Here is a 26,813-nt window from a genome sequence, read left to right on the forward strand (position 1 = left end):
AAAAATATTGGCCCATAGAAATAATACAACACAGAGATAACAGAATGCTATCTGGTTTGATCATGATACCACAACTAAACGCAAGCAGAATATCAAATCTCGCAAACAAGAAATAAGAAACTGGGCCTCACATCACTGAAATGACAAAATAAAACAAGACTGGCACCCTCTATCTGACACAAGTAAGACCCAGTAGCTGCCGTCTTGATGTGACTGATGAAAATTACAGTGAATTTTCAAGTGTATAAGTGGTGTTGCAGCTTCTCTATGTGAAGCCATGTAAATAGAGCAGTTTTAAGAGGCTTTCAGGCCTGTGTGTGAGCAAATATGATTTCATTAAACAGGATATGAGCTCTCTTTTCTGATGGCTGTTAATCTAGATTAAGGTTTGTCTGGATATTCACAAATAGATGTTGGAAGAATCAAGCAAATTAAATTCACCCCAGTCATCAAATCTATTCAAATGTGGTCAAAATATAGAGGAATTTCTGCTCTTTATTCAAACATTATTATCTCTTTAATTAAATTATTCACAAATTATTTCTCTGTTTGAAAATTGTAATCTATATAAAGGAATAATAATAACTTTAATATATTTGTGTTAAATGAGGAGATTTGCCTGCATGGGATGCACATCAATCTGTTTTCTTTTTTTGAAAGGCACTGGTAGATTTACATTTGTTTAATTATGGAAGCTTGCGATCGTCTCTATCTGAACTGCGAGTGTGGAAAAAGAATTGTAGGGCCTCAATTAAATCTGATGTTAATTAAATCTGATCTTGTTTTGTGTATTAATCAAGCGGCAATTTTAATCTAGTGAATACACAGACTGTAATAAGAAATGTGGATATAGAGGGAGAGCAAAAATTATTTTAATTTCATGCTAGTGATGAATGTTTTTTTTTTTTTTTATATTTTATTTAGCTGACTTGCATTAGTTCCTAATCTCCCCTCCACCCCACTCTTCTGTCTCTCTTTATGCAATCTGAGCATCAGATTCATCCAGTGCTAAATGTCTGCACACATATAAAGAGAATGTGAAGCAGCTTGCATAATTTGGCCTACATTCAATGAGGTGTCTTAATAACTGCTGGTGAGTTATTATGTGAAGAACTCTTCTGTGGAAAGGCTTTTAAATTTTTTTTTTTTTTTTTGATGTATGAAGGCTAATATTTAATTTATTTTCCCCAAAGAGCGCAAAGAATGGAGGCTTGTTCGCATGTAAGTGCTTAGATTTTTTACTTTTTATAGTTAATTGTTGACTTTTTCCTTCACCTAATCTGAATTTGTGTTTGTGCATCTACCTATGAGTGTGTGCCAACAGAGCATGTGTTTGTGTGTCAGAGTGTTAATTATGTTTACATCAGCATTAAACTGCACCCTTATCAGATGTACTCTTCCTTTTCAGAGGCAGGTTCTTGGTAGAGTGACACCAGAGATAAGTGGGAAAATTTACTCTGTGGTCAGCAACTCTTTTCACAGATACACACACTTTATTTCCTCTGGTTATTTTAAGCAAATGTTCCTCCTGAATGCAGAGATAGGGAGGGAAACACAACCTCTATCCAAACCACATTAGGCTAATTAACAAACTCATTTAAAGCCGGAGAAATATTGATTGCCATACATTTGGAGACGTAGAGGATGGAGGTAGCGGCGGTGAGGGGGAGGAGGAAGTCGAGAAATAAATAAATAAGAGTCTGGCAGGTGTATGTAAATTGTTTGTTGGCAATGGAGAAATTTAAATTACAGTTCAATCAGAGAGGAGGAGAGAGGGGGAAGAGAGTGGCGAGCACCCTGTGATTTCCCGTCTCCACGCTTAGTTGATATTTCACTGGGTGAGGATTGAGCGCTACGGGTGCATTTCACACCCTGAATGAGAAAGGCAATCTCGCTCAGCCGACTAGAACAATAATTAGAATGGAGATTAAATAAAAATAATTAGAAAAAGTTCATCTAGTTTTGATGTATTAATTATTCCGCCCCTGCTTTATTCCAAGTCTAATTATCTGCTTCAGTGAAAATGCCAAGATTTTCTGTGAGTCATAAAAAATTACATTCATGTAATTATGTCAGCAATTTGGGGGGAAGTCAGCTAAGCAGAGCGTCGGCTCTCTACCCCCCCCCCCCTCGCCCCCCCAGTTTAAAGTAAGTAACTTCTAACTACTTATAACTTATAAGTTAATACAGTCCCTTTCAAGCCAGGGGTATAAATAATAGAATGCAATGGGAGATTATTTACTCTTTAAATGAGGAGCTGCTCTCTCTCTGCTCTCCCAGCTCCCGACACTTCCCGCCTTCACACTCACATGCTCTGCACACCACAATGAAAACAAGACGAGTTTTTATCCATTCTTGGTCAGTAGATAATAATTTGCATATAAATGGAAATATTTATTGTGACAAAAAATAAGGAAAGGGAGATGTTGGAAGTAATATGCTCATTTTTCAAAAACTCATGGGGCCCAACTGTGATATCTGTATTTTAGGAGTCAAGCAGTTTAAAAAATAAGACGAACTGAATCTGAAAAAAAGAGAGAGAATAAATAAATAAATAGCAGGAGAAGAAAGGGAGAAGGGAGCCAAGGGAACCTTTTTTAAGATGTTTACTACACAAATGGAGTCTCCAGAGAAGACAGCGTCCTGATGAAATATGAGAGATAGCTGTCGACATTCTGTACTTTTCTCCTGGCTGTGTAGATGGAGGCAGGCAGGCTGGAGGACTAAGCTGTAATGACTTCCCTTCCTCTACCTGACTCACCGGGGGAAACCAATAAAGTTACAAAAATAAACTTTACAGATGTGGAAAATGTATTACCAAGATAGGAAATAGGTGACTACACTTGAAAAGAAATCGAATATTGAAGGTGCGCCCAATGAAAGGGAGAGAAAAAGTAAGAACCTTAAAAAATTCAAATGTAAACACACTTTACATTTATTTTATTCTAACTGTAAAATGATACATAAAAGTATGAATATCTTAAAAAAAAAAAATTTGATAAGTCACACAAGGTGGCATGGAAATGCAAACCTAGGCTTACACAGTAATCAGTCAGACCAGGCACTTTGAAATGCAGAAAATACAGGGCTGCATGAAAATACATGGTGCAAACGTGTTAAATGGGCTCTCACTGAAGTCAGGTTTGTTAGTTTTGTGTCTGCTCTTTTGAAAGTTAAATTACCATTCATAAGCACATTTTAAATAGGTGAACTACAAAGCATTACAATAAGAAAGTGCTCAATTTCTATTGCATTTTTTTGGGGGGATTAATTAAATTATAACCGGTATGGTGCAATAGCTGTGTACACTGCTGGTGGGACTTCTGTGTGGAACGAATATGCATTCAAGTAAAATGTATGTAACGGTATGTACACAGCGCAGATGTGATTGTGGCGGTGTGGGATGCATGTTGGCCTAAACTGATTGAAATCGATAGGAAACAGGAAGAGGTGTAGACTATTACATAGTTTGTCGTTCTGGTACAGGAGAGATGTTAGCGTGCTTGCTCCCCATGTAATGGCTTCACATGAGCATACATACATATGAAGCCCCACAGCAGCGAGTTCTGAACAGATAAGGGCTAAAGCTCTGTGACTTTCTATTTCCTTTTCAGAAACCCAGCCGAGACTCCAGCTGTCAGGGTTCCTTTTGCCATTGTCGCAATATTGTTTCGATTTTCTTCATTTAGACGTTTGTCTCAAGTTTCTGAGGGTGATTTTACAGTCAAACAGCAGGTTATTTAGATCAAATTCACAAGTGAATGGAAAAGTTTTTGACCGAAGAAGCCAACATTTTGTGCTAGTATTCACTGTTTTAAGGACAAAAAAAATGCAAAATTTTTTACTCATATCTTGTCTTTGATACAGCACTTAGTCAATCAAGGAACATGAAACACTGAAACGCATAATACTGCAACTCTGTCACAGTAACCTGCATCATTTTGACATCGGACGGCACTGACAGGCTGATATCTGATATTTAACAAAAGACCAATATCACCCTGATAGATGTGCAAACTGATATACGTCTTACCTTAACATTTATTTGAACTGAGACATGCACAATCCAACTATTACCACATTTTGATAAAAATGTTTGAATCTGACATGTGAACACATGTGTTTCACAGATATATTTTCTCATCCTGTGCACTTTTGTACTTTCTCATTTGGTTTCTTTCTTTCTGCCCTTTATCTGTCTCTTGCATCTGCTGAGGAGACGTCATGTAGGAGTGGTGGTTATCAGGCCCTGATCAATGCATGCAGGAAACATTCTGATTAGAATATGAACAGACCGCAGAGAGAGGAAAATGTGGCCACACACACAGAGAAGCAGGCCAAGCTGTTAAGTTTTGCAAGATATTTGTCTTTTTCTTTGCAAATATAATTCTTCTGATTGAATTTCATAGTATGACCACATGCAATATATATATATTCAGTCTCAATCCTTCAGTCAGGATTGAGTCAATAGGAAGACTAGACACACACATAAAAACGTCATTTACAAGCAGTCCATTTCTAAAAGCTCACACGAGCAACTTCTGATACTCAGAGTCGGTCCTGTTGCTTTGAGGAGCAGTGGAGTGCAAACAGGTCTCCCCCGTATTGTGAAATAGCTGTAACGTAGGTTAGGTTTTTAAAGAAGTCCAGGAGCTTAACTGCACTTCCACCACCATTGTTAAGGTTCCAAACATTGACTGATCGAGCTGTAAAACGACTGGTACTCACAATTTTTTTTCTAGTTGGATTTGGGGAACATGTGCTTGATGACACGCTGTAACTGTAAGACACTTAGTGTTGGGGTTTGTTTTGATGCCTTTTAATGGACCATTTAGTTTTACATTCCATTTGTATGGTTTCTATTTCATATATTTGTCCATGGCAGTATACTTGTATATTTATGAATAACAATAAACTTGAACTTGTATTTAGACAACACTAGAGTGCTTTGAGTGGTCGGAAGACTAGAAAGGCGCTATACAAGTACAGTCCATTTACTAGTACTGAAACAATTAGTTAATCAACAACACATTTTATATTTGCGCAAACTTTTTAAAGTAATTTAAACAATTTAAAACATTTGCTGGTTTCAGGTAGTCAAATTTGATATGCTCCTTTTCCCTGTTTGATATCATTGTGCATTTAATATCTTTGGGTTTTAGATTGTTTGTTGGGCAAAAGGCAATCTGAAGATGCTACCTTGGATTCTTGGATTCTTTTAGTGGGCATTTTTATAGACATTTTATAGAATAAACGAAATGTAATTGATAGATTGGACATGACACAAAGTAATAAGTCCTGCAACAGACACTTGACAACAAACTGGACTTGAGGAAACCTACTTATTAATTTTAATTTGGGGGTACAAGAGAGATAGATTGGGGAACTCACACCAGATGACAAGACTGACCAAAAAGAGATTTAAGGCACACACACTTATGGTTAGTGAGGATAATATGCAGTTAGAATTCAGAAATTCACTTGATAACCAGTAACATTTGGATAAATGTAGTTGAAAATGTGGCTGAAAACAAACCACCAACTGGAGATTGGAGTACACACACTCCACAGCTACATGGATTTTGGGTTAGGTAGAACGGGTCGTCCACTAATCATTAGGTTGTCGGTTTGTTAGCTTGCTGCCATTGATATGTGAAAGTGTGTGTGAGTGAGAGGCAAATGGTAAAGCACTTTGGACAAAAATGCTATAAAAATGCAGCAATTTATCAATTACCATTTAAACTAGCTGGAGAACACAAAATTCCAAATTCTTGCACTAATAACAAAAAACAAGACAAACATGGAGGTGGTTGTGTAGTGAGGCATCAGTCACCTCTGAGGCAGCTTTGGCGTCCTTGTGGGAATGTCAGAATGTTTACAGTAGGTGTTTGTGCAAATATGTGTGCGCATGTGTATGTTAGCTATTAACCGCATTAAGATGCAGATTAAAGGAGAAAGCAGTACAAGCCCTGGTCAGTAAGTTGTGTTGACCTACCTGCGGCCTCCAGCAGGCGCTCTGCTGTAAAGTCTGCCTAAGATTGTGTAGCAGGGCCAAAAAAAACATGTGCTTTAATATGAGATATTACTAATATAGAATTTATATTGAAAATAAGGTTAGACTCACTGAAAGGAAGCTGTGTTTATGTCTTTGTTCAGTGACTATCTTTGAAAATATATGAATGCACTTCAGATGTTCTATTATTGGAGAGGTACGTATGTTTGAGTCTGAAAATGTTAACACAATAAAATATCAGTGCAAGTGTCATCACTGCATAAATATTTGGAGTGACAATGGGGTTCAAAAGTCCAGTGGTCAAGATTTTATGCCAAGAACAACAGTATGTCATCAAAATTAAGTAGCACTAAATCAGTGAGCACAGGGTTAGTTGATGTTTTAAGACATAAGAACATTTGAAAAGGACAGAAATGAAACTACTTCTCTTCCACAGGCTCACTTCCTTGCCCTTGCCAAGAAACATGGCTGTTATTTTCTCAAAAATATCCATTAACAACAATCAGCGACCCCATAAATTCCCAGTTGAGCAGCCAACAAAAACACAGTGCAATCAATCCAATTTCTTTCCCTAAAAAATTACTGCTACAAATTACTACCACCCATTATTATTATTAGGGCTGCCACTTTGACTCCTACAAACCAGAATCCAAAGATCATATCTGAAGGTCAACTTCCTGTTGTTGGATCGAGCATAATGTTTTCTGTTGTTGTTGCTGCTGCGCAGCAATCTTTTTGTATATCTGGATTAGGGGGCACATAAAACCTAAATGTGCCTCCACCAGAGTGTTTTATGACAGATTTCTGACTTGAGAAAGAGTCATAATAGCGAGGAGTGTTTGCTTTAGATTGCTATTTAAGGCCAGTTGTCTTTGGCCAACAGAAGGCGCCAAGTGGGGGGATCGAAAAGAGGGCCTATCAGTTACTGACCTCTATGGTCAACCTCCTGACTCATTTGGACTCCCATTTTCTATCCACTCTCTCACACACACACACACACACACACACACACACACACACACACACACACACACACACACAGGTTAAGTCTGGGGTTTTGGAAGGATCCCAGGGTGAACATTAATTTCTTAATGCATTTTGGATCCCATGGGGGCTGTCCTCAAGAGTAGGCCACTCGGGACTATTCTGCCAACTCTCAAGTTGGTGCAAGTCTGTGTGTGTGCTGATGACTCCACATCTTTGCAGTTAGAATGTTCGATGCCAAGAGAACTCTTTAATGATTTTCCTTCTCTTGATTTTCTGCTTTCAATTGTTCCCCTTTTCACCATTTTGATAGTATCACACTTGCATGTACGTGTGCGTTTGTGTGTGTGAGGTGGTTAACGTCTATGCCGTGCAAAGGAAAATAAAGCCGTCATTAATTAGCAAGGTTGAGTTCCTTCTCTTGGAGGTTTGTTATTGCTATGTCTGAAGCGGGAAGGAGGCAGACGGCTAACTGATCGACAGGCTCTCTGGGAGTCTGTAATGATAATCAATATTGACACATGTTTTCTGCCCTCACCATAGCTCATAAACATCCCTATGCAGGCAGCAGCACGACGGCTGGGTATGTGTATGCCTGCGGCAGACAAACAAAAACAACCAGCATGTTCAAATTTGGACTGGAGATGAAATGGAAAATGTATGCTCAGACAAGCTTTTGACCTCTGCGGGTTTCAGACGGATGATTCTGGATACAGATAATTTTGGATTAAAACTACAGATAAGTTTTTTTTATTTTTTTTAATTTATTTTTTTAACGATTATCAAAAACAAGACAAATAAGATTCCAGTTAATTTCCATTGAGTTTTTATTATCAGGATGACTGATTGTGTGGAAGACTTAACTGTCGAGTGAAATCACCAAACTCATGTGCTCATATGACAATTTCAAAATGCTAAACCAACATGTGTGGCTGTGGGTCAAAGTAAGGCATAGGGTCAGCGATAAAACAGTTATAAGAGCAATTGATAGAATATTTTAGACACAGTCAATCAATCCAATCAATACATAAGCTTTTGACAAGTTTAAAGGCAGGCTATAGTCTAGATGGGTTTTTTTTTTAATTTTTTGGTATGAAAACATTCAAATTTTAAAATATTAGTTGTCCCAGATTTAAGGCTGGGTATCATTCAAAAATTTTGGATATCAGTACTGATACATTGACTTCGATACTGGTTCCTGAACGATATTTTTTCATTTCCAACTTTATAAAATCCATTTTAACAAAAGAAAATTACATTACACATTATGATAAAATTACTCACTTCAAAGGAGGAAGCTGTTCAAAGACCTGTGAGCAACTATTTTCACACTGCACACTTTACTCAACCTGGATAACTGGACTAAAATTAAGCAAATGAAGGAATATCTGTATAGTATTAGATTACATAAAATATAAATAAATGTCAAAAGGTACATTAATAACACATTGAATGGCAGCAATACACCATTGTAGCGTCTAGTCTGCCTAATCCAAAGAAGAAGAAGAAAGGGGTGACGTTTGTGGTACTGGGAAATAGTGGCAAAGTGATAACTCTTACTTTGTGCTAAAGACAAGCTAGCCCGGGTCTGACAATCCACTAAGTCAACTTCAGGAGTATTTCTCTCTGTTATCTGTCAGTCTGTAAGCAACGCCATGTGTGGCATCAGAAATGCTCCCTGCCTTGGCACCAGGTTATCCATACCCGCGGTGGCGATGGGAGGTTGCGCCGGGGCTTTCATCTCGGTGGACGATGAAGTAATTAGACTCACCAACGAACAGATACAGGTTAGTTGCACTAGCTAGCTAACAAGCAGCGTACACAAAGTTAACTTAGTTATCTGTGCAGATAAGCAGCTGAAAACAAAACAGTGAGCCTCGTCTCTGGGGTTAACGTAGTGTTTTTCCCGCATGCCTCTATGACGTGTAACGTTAGACAGCCAATCACCAACATTAGTAGATCTTGGTACAAGCATGCTGCATGCTTTTTGGCACTGATGAGATTTACTCCTTAGGTATCTAAATTTGGTACTGAATGGCCAGGCATTTTTTTGATACTTGATGGTATTGAAGCAATTCAGTCGGTGCCATAAAAGTATCCTTAGCCCTACCCAGATTCAATTCCCAAATGTTGGTATCAATCTACTGTGCAAATACCTGAAAACTTTATTGATTTGTTGTGTCTTAACAGCATGGCTTGACAATGGAGGTGGACACCAAAATTGGTAAAATCATTCATACAAATGTAAAGATATATCAGCAGCACAAAATCGGCAGCTTTTGTCCCAAACTGTTGTTCTCAGCTTTTTCAAAACCTCCATACATGTAGGAGGGACAACAACGCAATATGGCAGCCATTGTGGAAGCAGAAGGTCAGGGTCTTGGTGGCACGAGGGGGCGACAATGAAAAAGAACATTTGGGTCACTAGGCAATTACCAACACTCTCCATCACAATAAATGGACCCGCACATACTTCCCCCTCAATTAATGCATTAGAGGGGTCAGAGGTTATGTAAGCACCATCCTCTCTGCCAGAACTGGGTGGAGTGTCATAATCCGGGAAGTGTGGTGCTCCAACCTGATTGGTTGTGTGTGAATGTTTAGCTTATATGTCAAAAGAGAGTTGCAGGGGGGCAAGGAAAGTGCTGTGCTGGGTCAGTTTTGTTGGCTGTAGCTGCTTGGCCAGAAATATACATAAGTCTTAATGTTTTAGTCTAAATATAGATAAAGGCACAAGTTTTGACAGAAATATCCTCGACTCATGGTCAGTTGACACAACGTCCCACTGAGACAAAAGCTTCCTTAGTATATGTATAATTATAAAAACTTATTTTTCATGATAAATCACTCAAACTTTACTGTGACCATTTCTACTTAAGAAAAAAATTGAAGGATATATTACATAAAGGACCTGTACATACAGTAACAATCCCACAAGCTTAACAGAAAATTGTAAGTAACTGAAGTTGTGTTTAGATAGAGGCCAGGAGGAAGGCTACACAAAGTCACACAATGTACCACATACAGAAGCCCTTATTGTTTATTTATTCAAATAGTGTCATAAATGGTGTATTATAATGGCTTTTATCTGTTAGGTAAAGATGTAACACTCTTCCTCTCTCCCTTTCTCTCCCTCCCTTTCTATTAGGGGGGTTTCAGGCCAAATTCCACATTCATGCTGAATATACACACACAAGCTCACACACCTCACTAGTTAAAGCTTTCGAGGAAAAGTGAGTTGACCTCTCCTTTCCTCACTACATCACCATGTAAAGAGACAAAGACAAGTCAAGCCTAGGATACCATGTGTAGTAAAAGGTTTGCGAGGTATGTGGTCATCTGTGTTTCTGCCAGCTTCATTATGAGGCACGTTTCAAAAATTCAAGTGATAGATGTGGGAGTTTCAGCTATCATCACAGGTTTCTAAATTTGGTATGTGTTGCTTTTCATGCAGCAGAACAGTTTACAGTAGGATCTGACTTATAATCTAATTTGCTGTTTCATGTAAAAATCCATTGATCTAGTACATAAAAAAAGTACTGTTAGCAATGATTGATTAATAAAATAAACTCCGGAGGCCATGTCAGTGGATCATTTTAGATATTTTACATAGTTTTATATTTTACAGAAAAAAACATTTATTGTATAATTGTAAAATCCAAAATCTTTGTTTTTAAAACATACTGGATAAATGGAAATTAGTAGGTTTATTGTGACTCGTTTATAGCTGGTTCAAGAAATATTTCGGGTGGCAGTGTTTCCTCTCACAAAGGCCAGGCTGTGTCCGAAATGACTCATTTGTTAATTTATTACCTATTCCCTACATGATAAACACTTAATTTCAGATTCAGAATCAGAAATACTTTATTGATCCCCGAGGGGAAACTCTTTTGCTCACTATAGAGTAAACTATTAAGATTTCAGACTGCTATGAATCATCATCCTGTTGCACCATTACTGAAAGTTGTTGTGACATGTAATGGCATTTTAAACATCTATAAACAGTAAAGCATCACATTATGGGATTTTCAACAAAAAGTAGTATACAGTAGGTGCTATGGAACATTCTATTTTATCTGAGGGTAATTTCCCTGGCCTATTAGAGAAGCTGACCATCTCTTATAATGGCTGCTACTAAGATACTTCTGGGTCAATTGCATTATAAACCTTGTTATTAAAAAGAGACTTTTTAAATGCACCTAGGGAGAAACTCTTCACCACCTCTCACCAGACACATTCATTTTTTTTTACTGTAACAAGATCTCTACATATTGCAGTCCTTCTCACTGTCATCTGTGGCCACCAGTGAGGTAAACTTTCCTCACACAGCTTTAACTTTGTAGCTGCAGGAGTTAATGCTGGACAGGGCTCTTGTGTGCCCTGAATTGCTCATATGACAGTTCTACCTTATTCATGTGTGCTCCACCAGAGTTGTACCTGCTGCCAAAATGTATCACTATTCTACTCTGAGAAAGTAGCAAGATGAAGAGAATTTCAGTTTAGATAGTCACACAGGCTACTGAGTTGTCACGTGTTTAAAAAAAGATTATCAGCTGTAGTTCTACAAAATCCCATATCAGTCAAATCTTGTTATACAAACAGATAATATGTTTGATCAGAAAGTAAAGTTTAGACAGTCCATGAAAAGCCTGACACAAGCTGATATTGACACTGAAATTGTAAAAAGGGAGCAGGGTTGCAGTCCATCACCACCAGTCAATCATTCACCAATAATGCCAGTTAAAACCCTCCCTAAAGCACTCTTTACATTTCCGTGTATGAGTGTGTGTGCATGCATGTGTGTTTACAAGGGTAGTTGAGGCAATGTTATATTAAGTTTTAAGGAGTGTGTGTGTGTGTGTGTGTGTGTGTGTGTGTGTGGAGGGGGGTTGCACGCACAGGGACAGTCTCTTTCTCAGTGGCGAGACTTTGAAGTCGGGGCAGTTCTCTCTTTGAGGTGGTCTATCCCCCGTTCTCAACAGCGTTAATCATGCGTGAAGAGAACATGCTCGCTCTGTGGTCGACCGGGCATCGCTACTGATGGCTTCCCTCATTCTCCATGTGGGATGGAGGGGTTGGGCTCGAGGGGGGTGGCAGCTCTGATTAACATGGCCATAGGCTAACACACTAAAGAGAGAGCGCAACAAATAAATATACAGGGTCAACTCGTTCAACCGTAGCTACAAAGGTAGAAGGGTTCAAGGCAATTGAAATTTACAAGGAAGATTTTTTTTCTTTACCAGCCAATAGAGAGGAACTTTGCTGCAGATCACTTCAAGGGATAGTAAAAACATGCAAAATAGTACACTATATGGCCAAAAGTATGTGGACACATGCTGTTTGCCATTGGTGATGGACTTTTCATGGTTTAGGCCCAGCACTATAGTTCCAATTAAGGGAAGTCTTATTTCGAAGCCATACCATGGCCCCACATTACACTTGTTTTTTCTTCCCCATTTACACTCGTCATTTCATGTATCTAGGGTGGATTGGATAATTATTGCATATCAAAAAAAGCTAAGTGTAAATTCACCCCAGAAGCAATCAAGACAGATTCATTTTTTTGCCTGGATACGAAACACTTGAAATGACGAGTGTAAATGGAGCCGTGAAATTTCTTGAATCCGGATAAAATTCAAATGAAATTTAATACACTTTAATTTACACTTAGATTTGTGACGTGGACAATGGAGATGTATATATGTGGCTGATTGCATCCATTTTGGTTTTCCTGGGCTGAATGCAGGATTGCATTTGATAACTCCCAAAAATGCCAGAAGAAGTTTAGTTTACTTAAGACAATAAAAGTTTATCTTGGTAGCTAACAACTATCTATAAGCTAACAAAAAAACATGGATCACTCACATTGATGGATCATTTCCTGTTTTAACATGAGTGTACTAAGTAAGATCCATAAAGTTATGTTTTTTTATGTTTTATGTTTGAAAGAACTTGACTGGCCTGCAAAGTGCTTTGACCTCTATCCCATCCAACACCTCTGGGAGCAAATCTGCAGCCAGGTTCCAAAATCTAGCAGAAAGACTTCCTGAAAGACTGGAGGCTGTTGTAGCAGCATATTAATGCCCCTGGTTTCGGAATGAGATGTTCAATTTTTGGGTGTTTACATACTTTTGGCTCTGTCGTGTATATTTATCAAACAAGGGTAAATCAGCTGGCTGTAGATATTAATAATTGTATTGGGAGAAAGACTGTTGGACAGGTCGGGAAAGAAGTGTAAGAGACTGCAAGGCCTAAGGAAAGGATAGCAGAGGGAGAAAAAACCAGAGAGGAAATGGGGGTGGAGGGGAGAACTTTGAGCAGGGGGAGGAACAGACAGTTGAGTCATATTTCAGGCCTGATTGGAACTGACAAAGTGTTATTGGAGGACTCAGTCCCCACAGCATTGTTTGCTTTAGAAAGTCAGGGCCAGATTTATTATGACTGAAAAACATTAGAGAGATCGGAAGTGGGGACAGCGCAGGGAGCACGGCATGTCTGTCTGCACACAGCAAAAAGGAACTTTAGAGGGCTCATATGGAGATGTATTAGGCCAGATCTGACATTTTATGCCATTCATAAAAAAGATTTAAAAGTCTGGTGTTAAACGCTAATGCAGTCAAAGGAATGACAGAATATTACCAATATAAACCTGTCAGTACCCACAGTCTGTAGTTTAGTGTTATGGCTGTTGGGGTTGAGGGTCTAAGGAGACAGATAAGCGTATACATATCACAAGTATATACTCCTTTTATCTCTTCACAAAGCCCACAGTGCCTCCGTACCACCTCAATCCAGACTCGGTTAAAGTAGCAACAGTGATCAAATTCTACATTGTCTGTTTAAGATAGTTAGTTTGAGTTTGGCAGCAATAGCGTCTAGCATACCAGGCTAATGAAAAGTAAGTTGCAGATTCAAATCCCGAGACTAATAGTGAAAATTTGATGGAATGCACTTACATAACGCTTTTTTTCATAGAAGTAAGAAAAAAGTGCGGAGCTACCGTGTCTAGCGCTGACCATTGTTAAAAAAACAAAACAAAATGGACAATTCACCCCAAAATCCAAAAAACATTTTTGGTCTTACCTGTACTGCTATTTATCCATCTAGATTGTTTTGGTGTGAGTTGCCGAGTTTTGGAGATATTGTCTGTTGAGATGTCTGCCTTCTCTCAAATATAATGGAACTATATGGCACTCGGTTTGTGGTGCTCAAAGCGCCAAAAAAATAAATTTGAAAAATTCAACAGCAATGTCTCTTTTCAGAAATCATGAACTGGTTACTCAAGATAATCCACAGACCTTGTTGTGAGCAGTTTCAGGTACATGAAACCAGATGTATGAATAACACTGCAGGTAAGAGGAAAAATATGTATTTTGGATTTTGGGGTGAACTGTCCCTTTAAGGACCCTTCGACATGTAGCCAGGAGGAGTTGGTGATGGAAACACCAACCCTGTCTTCTTCATCATTTACTGTAGGAACCTTGAACAAGGCACTAAAAGGACAAATAGATATGGGAGTTCTAAGGAGGTCACAAATCGTCAATTGTGGGAAAAGGGTATATTGCAGATAGTGTCATGGAATTACATTTTTAAAGGATGAGTTGACCTTTTATCACAAAAAATCACTTATCTCGTTTCCATTATCTTCTGAGGCTTTGAACAGTTTCTGTTGGTGTTACTTTCTAACAATTTCATTTAACTGAACTGAACATAACTCATCTTAATTTAAAACTTAGCCTCACTTAAAACTAAACCACTTGGCTACCGGATGCTGTGTTAAGATACATACCTTATAACCACAATGGTTTGATTCAGACCGGGAATCTTGGTTGCATGTCATGTGTCACTCTCGTCCTGCATTTCCTGTCTGTATCTGTATCACTATCAAAGAAAGGCAAATGCTAAAAATAATCTAAAAACTAAACAAAAAAATTACCCCTTAAACCTCGCTTAAGACTTCACAGGAAATCCACCTTGTAGCAACAAATAAAAATATAATAGAAGACATATCGTATAATGGCCGGCTGTGGCTCAGGAGTCTACTATTTGCAAAGTTGTCAGTTTGTTCCTTGGCTCCTCCTGTCCACATGTTGAAGTGTCCTTGAGCAAGACACTGAACCCCAAATTGCTCCCGACGGGCATGCCAGCACCTTGCATGACAGGTAGGTGCTGAAGGTAGAAAGTGCTATGTAAGTGCAGTCCATTTACCATTTCATTTACCATTTACATATATGTAAATATGTCAAAGATATACAGGTAGGTCCACAACTAAATCTGTAGAGTAAGTGGACTGCTGATAATTTTCTCAAATGTCGCTTTTTAAATGCTCTGCACAACACAAATACATTCCATTTACCTCCATTGTACAAGGGTGGTGGAACACGTTTCTGATATCTCACAATTGTAACTCAAAAGCAGATAAAACTAATACTATTTCCATACACTAATAAAACATTTTGTGATTTAGTTGAACTGACCCTGTAAAGACAAAATACGTCATTTTTACAATAGTAATAATCAATATTCAAGTTATTGCAGCTTGGCGTTCTTTCCCGTTGGCAAACCCTAGTAAAGCTGCCCAGTTGTGTTAATGATGTCCTGTATATACAGACCTGTCATGAATATGAGGCTGTTGCTGGAAAAGTACATGTTGCTCGCTTAACTTTCCCTGTATAAATAAAGCTTAAAATAAAAAGTTAACACAGGCAGAAAAACAATGGCAGCCAGAGCAGGGCGCTCTCATCCTGGCCAGCGCTCACACATGTTTTGATAGTTAATGGACAGTGTGGAGAGGCTAAGCTCACTGTATTTGAGTAACCTCCGCCTGACCCCCTCCCCACCACTACCCTCCTCACATTCTGCGATAGTGAGCGACAGTGAAAGAGGGAGGAGAAAGAGGGAAGCGGCAGGGCCACAGCGGTGCATTCGGGTCCTAAATGAAAGAAGGCTCTAGCTGGTCGTTGCCTGTGTTGTGTTTGGCTTGGCAGGATGTGTCCACACAGTGCAGTGGCACAGACAGCCAAAATCAGCTGACTGCTGCAGAGTGTTCATTTGATGCTTGAATGTTTATTAGTTTAGTGGTTAAATCAAAGTTAATAATTTAAAAAACAGAAGCCAAACAAAAATAATCGGTCTGTTTGAATATAGCATTAAGTTTTGTTTTATGGAAATAAATAAATTACAGCAGAAACAATTAGTCATCATTTATTAGTTGACTGACAGAAAACTAATTAGCAACTGTTAACTGTTAAACTGACAAATGATTAATCATTTAAGTCATATTTTAAGCAAAGATACCAAACTTTTCTTTGTCTTTGGTGATAGTAAATTGATTATCTTTGGCTTTTGGTCTGTTGGTTGGACTAAATAAGATGATGAAGATGTCATCTTTGACTTTAGAAACTTATGATGGACATTTTTTTACAATTTTCTGATATTTTATAAACTAAACTGTTAGTTAAATAGTCAGATTACTATAATCGATAATGGAAATAAACATTAGTTGCTGCCTTAAAATTCATGACATTTAAGAATTTTGCAATTTTGATTTTTTTTTTTTTTTGAATATCAAACAGCACATGCAACATCAAGGTCTGCATGGATTTTTTTTTTATTGGTAAAGCATCTCTGCAGTCTTCTTAACACATCTAGCAGTGATGGAGTAGTCAGTGAACTGTGGCTTGAGCTGAAAAGCAAAAAATGGGAATGATAAACTGAAGACTGTAGTCGATTTATCTGCATCTTTCAGAGTGGAGAGGTTGATTAAAGACACAAAGTATACAGAGATGTGGAGATGGGAGGAAAGAGCAAGTGTGGGAGGGAAAGAGTGAGCTGAAGGGAGAGAAAGGGAAATAGCCTGGCAGATGTGAGCAACCTTGGCACTGGCACAGTGCAAAGCTCTTTTGCAGGAGATAAATCCAGCGGGTCCTGAGCAGGTGGTGAGAGTGCCAATAACTGAGCTGCCTGACAGATGACAGAGAGAGAAAATGAGGAAGGCGGTGAGGTGAGGAGAAAGAGAGAGAAAAGACAGCAGGGTTTCTCAAATTCTTTTAGGTTACAGACTCACGAATAAACCCACACAGACGCCAGTTTGATAAGATTTAGCTGTTTCTCTCCAAGTTCACATTATTCTTATTTGGATAATTTGTCTTAATCTTCAGTGATCAGTTATCAAATCATTATGTGACCCTCTTGTTCATAGACTCCCCCTCTTTGCAGGAAAGGGTTCAATCAAACTGCCACCAGTTCATAACATAACATAACAGTCATTTTGAGTCCTCCCAAAGGAATCTGGTCATATCCGTACACCCTCCTATCCCTTCCCCCGTGTCCCTCTAAGCAACAGTGAGGGTGGGGTCTGGTTTTGGGGGATATAAGTTCACAGTCTGATCCCAGGTGAGGGTTCCCTGGCCGGGTCACAGGGTTGTGCTGGGGTCGGCGTGGTTGTGCTGATCTGGGAGTGATTAGCCTAATATGATTAGCCATGATATGACACGCTAGCAGAGCCAGGTGTTAGCTGAGGAGCCATAACTGTCTGCTATAGGGGATCATGGCCTGATGCATTTTTAAGGACAAGAGTAGAAACTGGAGTTTAGGGGTTATAGAGTCTGTGTTTTCAAACTGGAATCAGGGATTTGTCCCGTGCCAGACATATAGTACAGAAGGCCAGGGGCACAAGGACCCTCGCTCAGGTTACAAAGATGACACTAAAAGTTGATCTTATTTATTACAAGAACTGTTATTGCTCTGAGAGGAGCCAGGAGTGAATTTGGCCGGTTTAACACTTAAAGGGTTTAGAAAACACTATCACACTGGATCATCCAGAAAATGTACAACATTGATGTCTGGGAACCCGGAGCTTGCCACTCCGGCAGTGAAGGAGGATACTGCTGCGATCCAGCAGACAATTCAGTGGCGTGCTGCGACCCAGCAGATGGTCCTGCGGCGTGCTGTGGTCCAATCGGGGCAGGAGGCGGCTGTGATCCAGCGGCGACTAGGTATGGCTGCTGCTGCGATTCAACCGGGGCAGGAGGCGGCTGCAATCCAGCGGCGACTAGGGATGGCTGCTGCTGCAATCCAACTGGGGCAGGAGGCTGCTGCGATCCAGCCGGTAAAAGAGGCGACTGCAATTCAGCGGCGGCAATGGATTGGTGCTGCTGCGATCCAGCCGGGAAAGGAGGCGACTGCGATCCAGCGGCGGCAAGGGATTGGTGCTGCTGCGATCCAGCCGGGAAAAGAGGCAACTGCGATTCAGCGGCGACAATGGTTTGGTGCTGCTGCGATCCAGCTGCGACTGCGATCTTTGACCTAGGCGTGGGTCCAGGCTGGCCGAGACGGGCAAACAGACACTGTTGGTTCTGGCCGTGGACACAGACTGTGATATATGTTTTCCTAGAACCAGAGAGAAGGAAGTTGGGGCTTTTAAAATATCGCGGATATCATTTATTTTTAATAAATGGGAGTTTGGAGTGTCTGCACGAACTGCAAAGTCTTTTTGTCAAAATGCTTTGCAGTGGACACTGCTATAAGTTAAGTCAATAACAGCTGGGGACTGCTGTTTCAAATTCTATTTTTTCTTTTAACCCCTGATCTTATATATGAACTGTGTGTGTGTGTGTGGAAGGGAACAGTAAAGCACAGTACTGAAGGCCATATCAGTCAGGTGGTGCAGGTGTTGTATCTTTGTCTGTCTGTCCTCTCCAGTCATCAGCACACAAAGAACTGAGCTTTGTGCCACACACACACACTCATATTACCTCAACTTTACCCTGTGGAGAAACCAGCCAGAGTGAGGGACACACAGGTTTGTTACCTGTAAAGGACTGTGGGAATGACCCAGAAGAGTCGTGGGTCAGCAATCCGGTCACACTTCCCTCTGGAGTTACCACTGACTCTTAAGGTTTTTAAATTCTATTACTTGTTCTGTTTCCATCCATATCTTCCTCAAGTTTTAAGCTAATTTCTAAAAGAAATATCAAAATAAAATGCATATTAGTGAGTATTTCCATTGTTAACACTAGTAAGGATAGGCAAAAATGTGACAAGATTATTATTATTATTATTAATCAAGCACCAGTAAATCTGATACATCATGGGATTTCATTGCTGCTTACCAGATGTCCTTTGTGTTATTTTAAAAATGACATTTTTTTTAATGAGCCACTATCCTTGGCCAGACTTGATCAAAGAATGTTGCTATTATGTAGTGGGTTATATGTTCAAGAGCACCAGTTTACCAAATGCTCCTGCTCTTTTTATTCATTATTTTTTGGGCTTTCAACTGGACTGGCTCTAGACGTAACAGTTAGTGGCTGCAATACACATGAGCTCTGTCTACAGTAGAAGAACCAGAGATAGGTAACTCAATGTCATTGACTGTTTGGAGATTTTTTAATCTTCTTTCATAGATACAACCAAACTTGATTGCTATATTTTGGCTCTTTTGTGCATTGGTGGATTGATATGTACTTACTAAATCTTGATTACAAGCTATCTATTTCCATTAGCTCAATGAAGACCATGAGATGCTGTGGAAACCTCTCAATCTAGTAAGTGGACCACTGATCTTAGATTATTTTGTTACACAGGCTACATATTGTTTGAATGTTCCAGTTTAGCTATATCAGTATCCAGTCTAATATTGGACTTGAGTATTTGAGGACTTAAGTATTGACTTGTAATATAATCCACTTGTAAGACTAGTGGAACTGGATAAACATTAATGGCATCTGGACTACTGAGTGGGCCATGGGATTCAGATGAAAATAAAATGAAATTAAAAATCATGCCAGTGGGGCCAGCCAGTATAGGTTAGCCTAAGCAGATACAACTGAAGAGAAAAGGCTGGGCCAAGTTGCTGTATCTGCTCTTCGCTTGGGTGAGGCAAGGATTCAAAGGCAGTTATTTAACATTGTTACTACTATAGATTGCTCACCCAAATTTCTGCATATTTGACCATGTGTATTGATAACTGAGATATTACCTTGAAGCTGATCAAAGTCAGTCTACAGTCAAATAATCAATACAAAAACAGAATGGGTTTCTGGGAAACCCTCTCACACAAACCCTCTAATACAGGAGTTCACAGAAGTGTAGGGGTTTACAATATATACACATCATGAAAACTACATGAAAATAAAACACTCAATCTTAGACCCTTAACTGAGGAAATTTAAAAACTACAAACATCACACAAAGCGACAGACCAACAGCAGATTGTACTTGTCTTATTTGATCCATTCCAAAGAGTGCTGTGACAGTTCCACAAAGTCCCTCCTGTTGGAACACCTGGCTGTTTAAGGGGGCTCCTCAAGGACCTCGAGGTCCAGGGGCCAAACCTGGAGCTTCCTTAGTGCGAGCCCCGGGGCCACCCTGCCTTTTGTCCCCTGTACGGCAGCACTGCTCGGATTCCTTGCTCCCATTCCCAGCACTGTAAGAGAATACCCCAACTACATGAGGTCCAAGGAGTGGTCGTGACACCGAGTGCATGTGAATTTGTGTGTGTGTTTGTTGATCTGTTGATCTTAATTGAGTGATGGGGTGGATGTCCATGTGCTGCAGCTGACTGGAGCTGAATAGTGCACCTGCATCATTGTTAGAAGTGCACTGCCCTGACCCCTCACCCCTGACTTTTGGCCTGTAACTGTAAACCTGGAAGTACTGGAATACAGCAGGGATATACTAGAACTCCCAATGTAGGGACACAGTGTGTGTGCATGTTTGAATTAGCATTTTATCCATATCAGGGTGTGCATGAGAGCATGTCTTGTAAGTGTGTGGTTGGTCATCTGTGGATTCCGTTTACCTTGAAACTTCAAGGTAGCGCTTGTTGATTGAAAACGCAAAACTTCCTACGTGAGTGAACAATAGTCTGAGTCCCAAGTCCAGGGTTCACACAAAGGGCCCAGGAAGTGTACAGAAGCCTGTTTGGCAGCTTCGAACATGTGAAGCCAGCTGTGAAGGACATTAGGCTGTGACGCCAAGACCGCTGAGAATTACACCATACAGTATGTTTGAGATGAGAAGTCCGAGACAAACTCCCTGCCTGGCCCCAGCTGTCTCTTTAAGAGCTGGGTTATTACTGGCTTTATTGTTATTACTGCCTGTTTTTTAAAGGGGCAGGCGAGCCAGGGGAGTAATTCGTCCGTCAGCACTCACATTAATGGCCTAATTGGTCTCTTCTCTCAGTCAAAACGCAGGCCTCAGCCTCACGGAAATGCTAAGCCCTCAGAGCCCCTCGCACTTAAATACCCGAGAAATGCATGATGTTTCTGCAAAGTGGAGCCGTCACTACCCTTCTCTCTCTCATTCACATTGTTGTCATTCCTGTTTTTTTTTCTCTCTTTTCTGCTTCCCTCCATCATGCTGTGAGTCATTTGTGGCACCAGCTCGGAGGGAACTTCGAGTTCAGTGGGTTTAACCTCTAGGCTTAATGTGTTGTCAACAAAAAGGCTAATATTTTATACATGACATGATAAGCAGCATTACATAGAATAAAGACTGGCTCATTGGGGAGTTGTCTTGTACTGAGAGGAACTTTTTTACTTACTTACTATTTACATGATTTGTTGCGGCCTGTTGCTGCTGTGTACTTGGTAAGTTGACTTGCTCTTGGTTTGCAGGGCCCTTTAGGGTCTCACAGTGCACTAGGCAAGATTTTAATGTAAAAATACACCCACCTTTATGATTGGTTGTTGGGGTTGGGTTAGTTGATTAATTGATTATTTGATCAAGGGGAAATTAATCAACAACTAATGAAGTTATTCATCAAGCAAATTTGTTGGCATGTGTTTCCTATTCATAAAATTCTGTTATCCAAATGAATGATTCTGAAAAATATTTAATTAATAATGAAAATATTAGTTATGCAAGTTTTTGTTTTACATATGTGAAGAGTTTTGTGTGGTGTAATTCATTAAAGTGGAATACATTATATTGTAGTGCTGCAACTAATGGATTATTTTCATTATTGATTAATCTGTCGTTTTTTAAAAACTAATTGTTTGATGTTAAATATCAGAAAATATTGAAAAGAGAAAGTTCCCAGAGCCCAAGACGACATCTTCAAATTGAGTTTTGGACTGCTGCAAAGATATACAGTTGATGTATGATACAGAGAAAAGCAGCAAAGCCTTAACCAGCAAATACACAGTATGACATTGATTGAGTAATCGATTAATCGACTAATAATTTCAGCACTAAATCAGCAGACACGTAATTCGGTTCTGCACTCTTTTACTTTATGAAAGATCAGTTAGATTTTTTTCATATGTAATTTTGTACACATTACAACATACTCTTTAATATCATATTGTTTTCAACATCAGCACAAGCTGTCTGATCAACTTAAATCTCAGGGCTATAATAGCAAACGGCATCTTATCACCGCTAATTCTCTCAACACAGGTAATGACGGAACTTCTGTGCTAAATCCAAGTTGCCTCCTAAAAACTAGTGGGTGTACATCAGACAAAACTGGACTCATCGTTGAATCTCCAGCCAGAGGTCTCTTTTGGTATCCGTTGGTATAATCACATCACACACCAGCCTAGTTAGTTAGTATGAGTCTGTCGTGTGCAGTTTACTGATGTCACTTCATATGATTTCTGGGTATTGAAGTTCACACATTTCGTTTGGTTCTCACTGCCATTTCAAGCCAGCAGTGTTGCAGCTTTAAACCCTCCAATACAGTTCATGCAGTGCTGGCAGTTGGGGACTTAAGTGGAGCAGTTTGAGGTAATAATGCCTTGCTTGAGGGCTCTATAGCAGGCGGCTATTCATGGGGGAGTCCCTGGGTGACATCAGACCCTTCACTCTCAGACCCACCATCCCTTTTCAATTTTCTCTAAAATTCCCAAACTTGCCTCAAGCTTCCCTGTCTGTCCTTGCAGGAGACCGTTTCCCCTTGATGGATGATGTGACAGAATTTAGAGTTGATGCAGGTCACTTGCAGAGCAAATCTCTGTGCACTGTCACCCTACATTTCAGACACCAACTAAAACTACTTTCAGCTTGTTAGCACCAGCTATTAGCTCTACAAATTATATTGTCATTTTTGTTCCAAGCACAACCGAAGCTTGTGGAAACATTTCACCACATCCCTATTTTGGCAACATTCTCAGACTTTATCATCCTAATCTAATTGTTTAGATGGCAGGCAACATTTCTAAATATTTTAAGTGTCAATTCGGGGAGCTTTCCATTGCCTTGTGTTCCCCCGCGAGTTGTGTGCGGGAGAGGTCAGCCACAGTGTGAACGCAGCTATCTGCAGACTGGGGGTTAGCCAGCTAAATGAAGAGATTAGTACAATGTGAACCGCCACAGGTGGATGCAGTTATTCTATCATTTCCTAAACTTAATTAAATCAGCAACAGAGTGAGAAAGAGGACGAAGAGGTGGGAGCGATTGACGCCTATCAACGTGGCCATCGACATAACTGGCTACTCAGTAGTTTAATTTTCAATTTAGCCCCTTCTCCTGGTCCCCTTTTAGGCAAGTGAGAAAGTAACACACACACATACAGTATATACTAGTGCTCCATTGCCAGATCAACCAAGATGGGACGTTAGGGGTTCGAGGTTAGAGGTTGGGGAGGTGAAGCAATAGAGGGCAGTTGGCAGTGTGTGTGTGTGTGTGTGTGTGTTAGGGGGTGGGGTTTGTAGAGAGCTCATGTGTTAGTGTAACTGAAGCTGTCATCCAGCCCCAGGGTCACCTCCCCAAAGCACGCCGGCTGTCTCTTTTAATAGACTAAACACATATGTCTCTCTATACCAGCACATGATGAGGAGAGAGGGGCGTAGGAGGGGAGGATGTGGATTGACTTCATAATTGGCCTGTCACAATTTTCTAATGGTTAATGGAAATTGACAATAACATGAGATGTTGCCATTTGGCCACATGTCACCCTGTGCTTTGATTAGCAGAAGCTGCAGCCACTTTCTGTCACTTGTCACTGAATGCATCAGAAACAACAATCAGTTAATGACTGAAACCAAGAAAACCAACTTGCCCCTTTTTGGTTAACACTTTATGTGACTAGCACTATATATAATGCGCATAATGAGACACATAGGGAAAACCTTGTTTTTTTTTCATGATGACTGATGCAACATCATCATGTCTGTCTGTAACTGTTTTATAAAGATAAGCATTCTCTAAATATCTAGTTATCAATTAGAAGAATCAGACAGAAGTGTGTTATCTCAGTCAGTCACCTTCCCATTCAAATGCAGAGTACAAGGAGTGCTATGTTCTAAAATTATCCAAACAACATCATCAGTCATAATTATCTTCATTAGTCAAATAGATTTTAGCAATAGTCCCTCTTTTAAATGGGTCATTTAAAAGGGTGTCATGTGCTTTAAATGAAGTAGCCTTTGTGTGTTTTGGTTAAGAGGTTATAAACACTGTTACATTACAGTTTACATTACATTAATAAAAGATATAGCATTCATGAGATGCCTGTTCTATATATGTTATATGCAGTCTTAAAAGGCTGATAATGCCCATAATCCATCTTATTTATAAGAGCAACTGTTTTAATAAAGTGTGTCTGTTTATTTCTCTTGGAAATGAAAAACACTGCACTTTTCTAAATGATGCAAATGTATTAATTTAATTCAAGTTGAGTTTGTTGAGAAAAAGTGAGTAAGACTTATGAATCAGGCTTTAAGTAGAAAGATGATCCACATTTCCCTTCACCCCCAGAAATGTGATCAAGAGACTTCTCCTTGTTTGTGTCTGTATCGGTGGTACTGTACTACTGGACTGTTCATAAATTGTTATACCATACAATGGTAAAGAAGCTAGAGAGGGCAAAGAGGAGAATGAAAGAATTTAGGTTGGCACTGATGTAAGAGAGTAGAGGTGGTTTGTGGAAGTGAGTAAAAACTAGTGTTGTGGAAAGCAATTTAGTAGTATGACTTGAGTACTGGGATGCATTAAATACAGTGATAGTAATTTAATATAATTATAGTCCACATTCAAAACGCTGTTGTATAGTTACTTATATGGAGGCCTCTATGTCCGAGCCCCTCATACCTGCAGGCTACATTGAAAACTGAACAATCAGCTGTTAAAAGCAGACAGGAACATTTTCTGGGTGGTGTAATGAATAGTGTAGCTGAATGTAGGTCAATGTGGCAGTAAACTGTTTTGTTTTCAAGTGTAAATCAACTTGAATTCATGTTGGTTACAAAAAAATGAGCATGAAAAATTTCCCAAACCACTGCACCATAAATCACATTTCCGTTGATAATGTGTTTGCTCAGAATCTACCTAAGCATCTTTTTGTCAAAATTTGACAAAATATGGCTAAAGACGCTGCTTCTGTTTGTGACTCATCTGGTGAATTCAAGCTGACCACAACTGCTGCTTCCCTTGTGAAGGCATAAAATATCAACTTTTAACAGCGACATTTTAGGATGAGTATTTGATACTAAAACAATTAATTTAGGCTGTAATATCACTTTAAGTCATTAGTTGGCTAGCCAAGTAGCTAGGCTAATTAGCTACTACTAGCCAGTTAATTACTACTCTAGCTGCTAGTGGTGTTTATGGATGGCACTGAATTTGTTGAAACAAAAACCTTTTGCATTTGGCTGTTTTTGGTTGTTTAACTTTTAGTACTGACACACCTTTTTGTTGGAATTGTGATGCATAAATATATTGTTCACCTGTTATAACAATAAGTATAACATCGACAAGCACCTTCTTTAATGTCAGTAAGGAATGTGTGTTGTAGGACTAATGCAAAAACATTGGTTCATTCCTTTTTAAAGAAAAACAAATGATTTTTAGTGGACTATAACTATATTCTCAGACTTCTCAGAGTATAAATTATACAAAACAAATTTGGAAAGAACTGATCTTTTCTTTGTACCTTTTTTGTACTTTGTTTGGGAACATCCCTACTAGCTAAATACCTTAGCTTTTTGTTGATGTCAGCTAGCTTGCACATTAAATTTGTTTAGCCTATAATAAGACAGTGATGTTTAGCTGACAAGCTGATATTCCCGTAACACTAAGCAGATGAGATGTACAAAATTAATCACTTCTTTTCATGCGGAAGTTTTAGCTCATGTTCATAGTTGTATTACTAATGATTTCTCATGTAAAGCAGTGACATTGCTAATATTACTTTTGAAATGAGCAATAATTCATAGTACTTCTTTGAGGCCAACTCTGGTGATGAGGGTTTGTAGGAGGAGGAAGAAGAGAAGAGGAGGCTGTGGTGGGGGGCGAAGCAGTGCACCAGAAGGGGTCCAGAAGTGAGTCAGAAGAGCCTCCATACTCCAACCCACCTCCCTCCCCTTGAAACAGGCAAACAGGCTCTTCAGAGAGCGGCTGGCTGGCTGTGCTGTTGAACTTGGCCTTGCCGTCACTCCAGGGTAACCCAACACCCAGCACAGAGGGGCCTGACAGACCCGGGGAAGAGGGGGGCTGGGAGGGCAGGGGCCCGCTGGGATGCAGAGTGCATTTCAAACCCATCAGTGTCAGTTAGTTCACTAAGTGGTGACATAATCACCAACGCCATGGCTGCTCCTCTGGGAGAGCCAGGCAGAGAGGGAGAAGCGGTGGGAGCCCCAGGTCTCCTCCTCCTCCCCCAGTTGTCCCACTGGGGTGGAGTAGGGGCGCTTTAACCAAACTGCTCTTCTTCTGTACAATTACCTATTTCTCATAACCATGGTGTGGTGCTTTTGGATCATATACTCATCTCAGTCCACAGCCATTTTTAGCCTGATAAATTTGACTCCGTTTTTTTCATCTAATCTATAATGGAAGTAAGTGGATTTTTTGGTGTTACAGGATTACTGAC

General features: G+C 39.7%; 1 protein-coding gene across 1 annotated transcript in view; it reads left to right on the forward strand.

Annotated features, from left to right (window-relative positions):
- The window catches only part of LOC122871305, a 42,254-nt gene extending 22,818 nt beyond the window's left edge, over window positions 1–19,436 (forward strand). Inside the window, exon 4 of the mRNA XM_044186263.1 lies at window positions 17,931–19,436. Within this exon, the coding sequence (XP_044042198.1) occupies window positions 17,931–18,308 (378 nt within the window). The 3' untranslated portion in view covers window positions 18,309–19,436. The remainder of the gene's footprint in view (window positions 1–17,930) is intronic.
- The last annotated feature ends 7,377 nt before the right edge of the window (window positions 19,437–26,813 follow it).

The sequence above is a fragment of the Siniperca chuatsi genome, linkage group LG23 (assembly GCF_020085105.1).
Source record: "Siniperca chuatsi isolate FFG_IHB_CAS linkage group LG23, ASM2008510v1, whole genome shotgun sequence".
NCBI lineage: Eukaryota > Metazoa > Chordata > Actinopteri > Centrarchiformes > Sinipercidae > Siniperca > Siniperca chuatsi.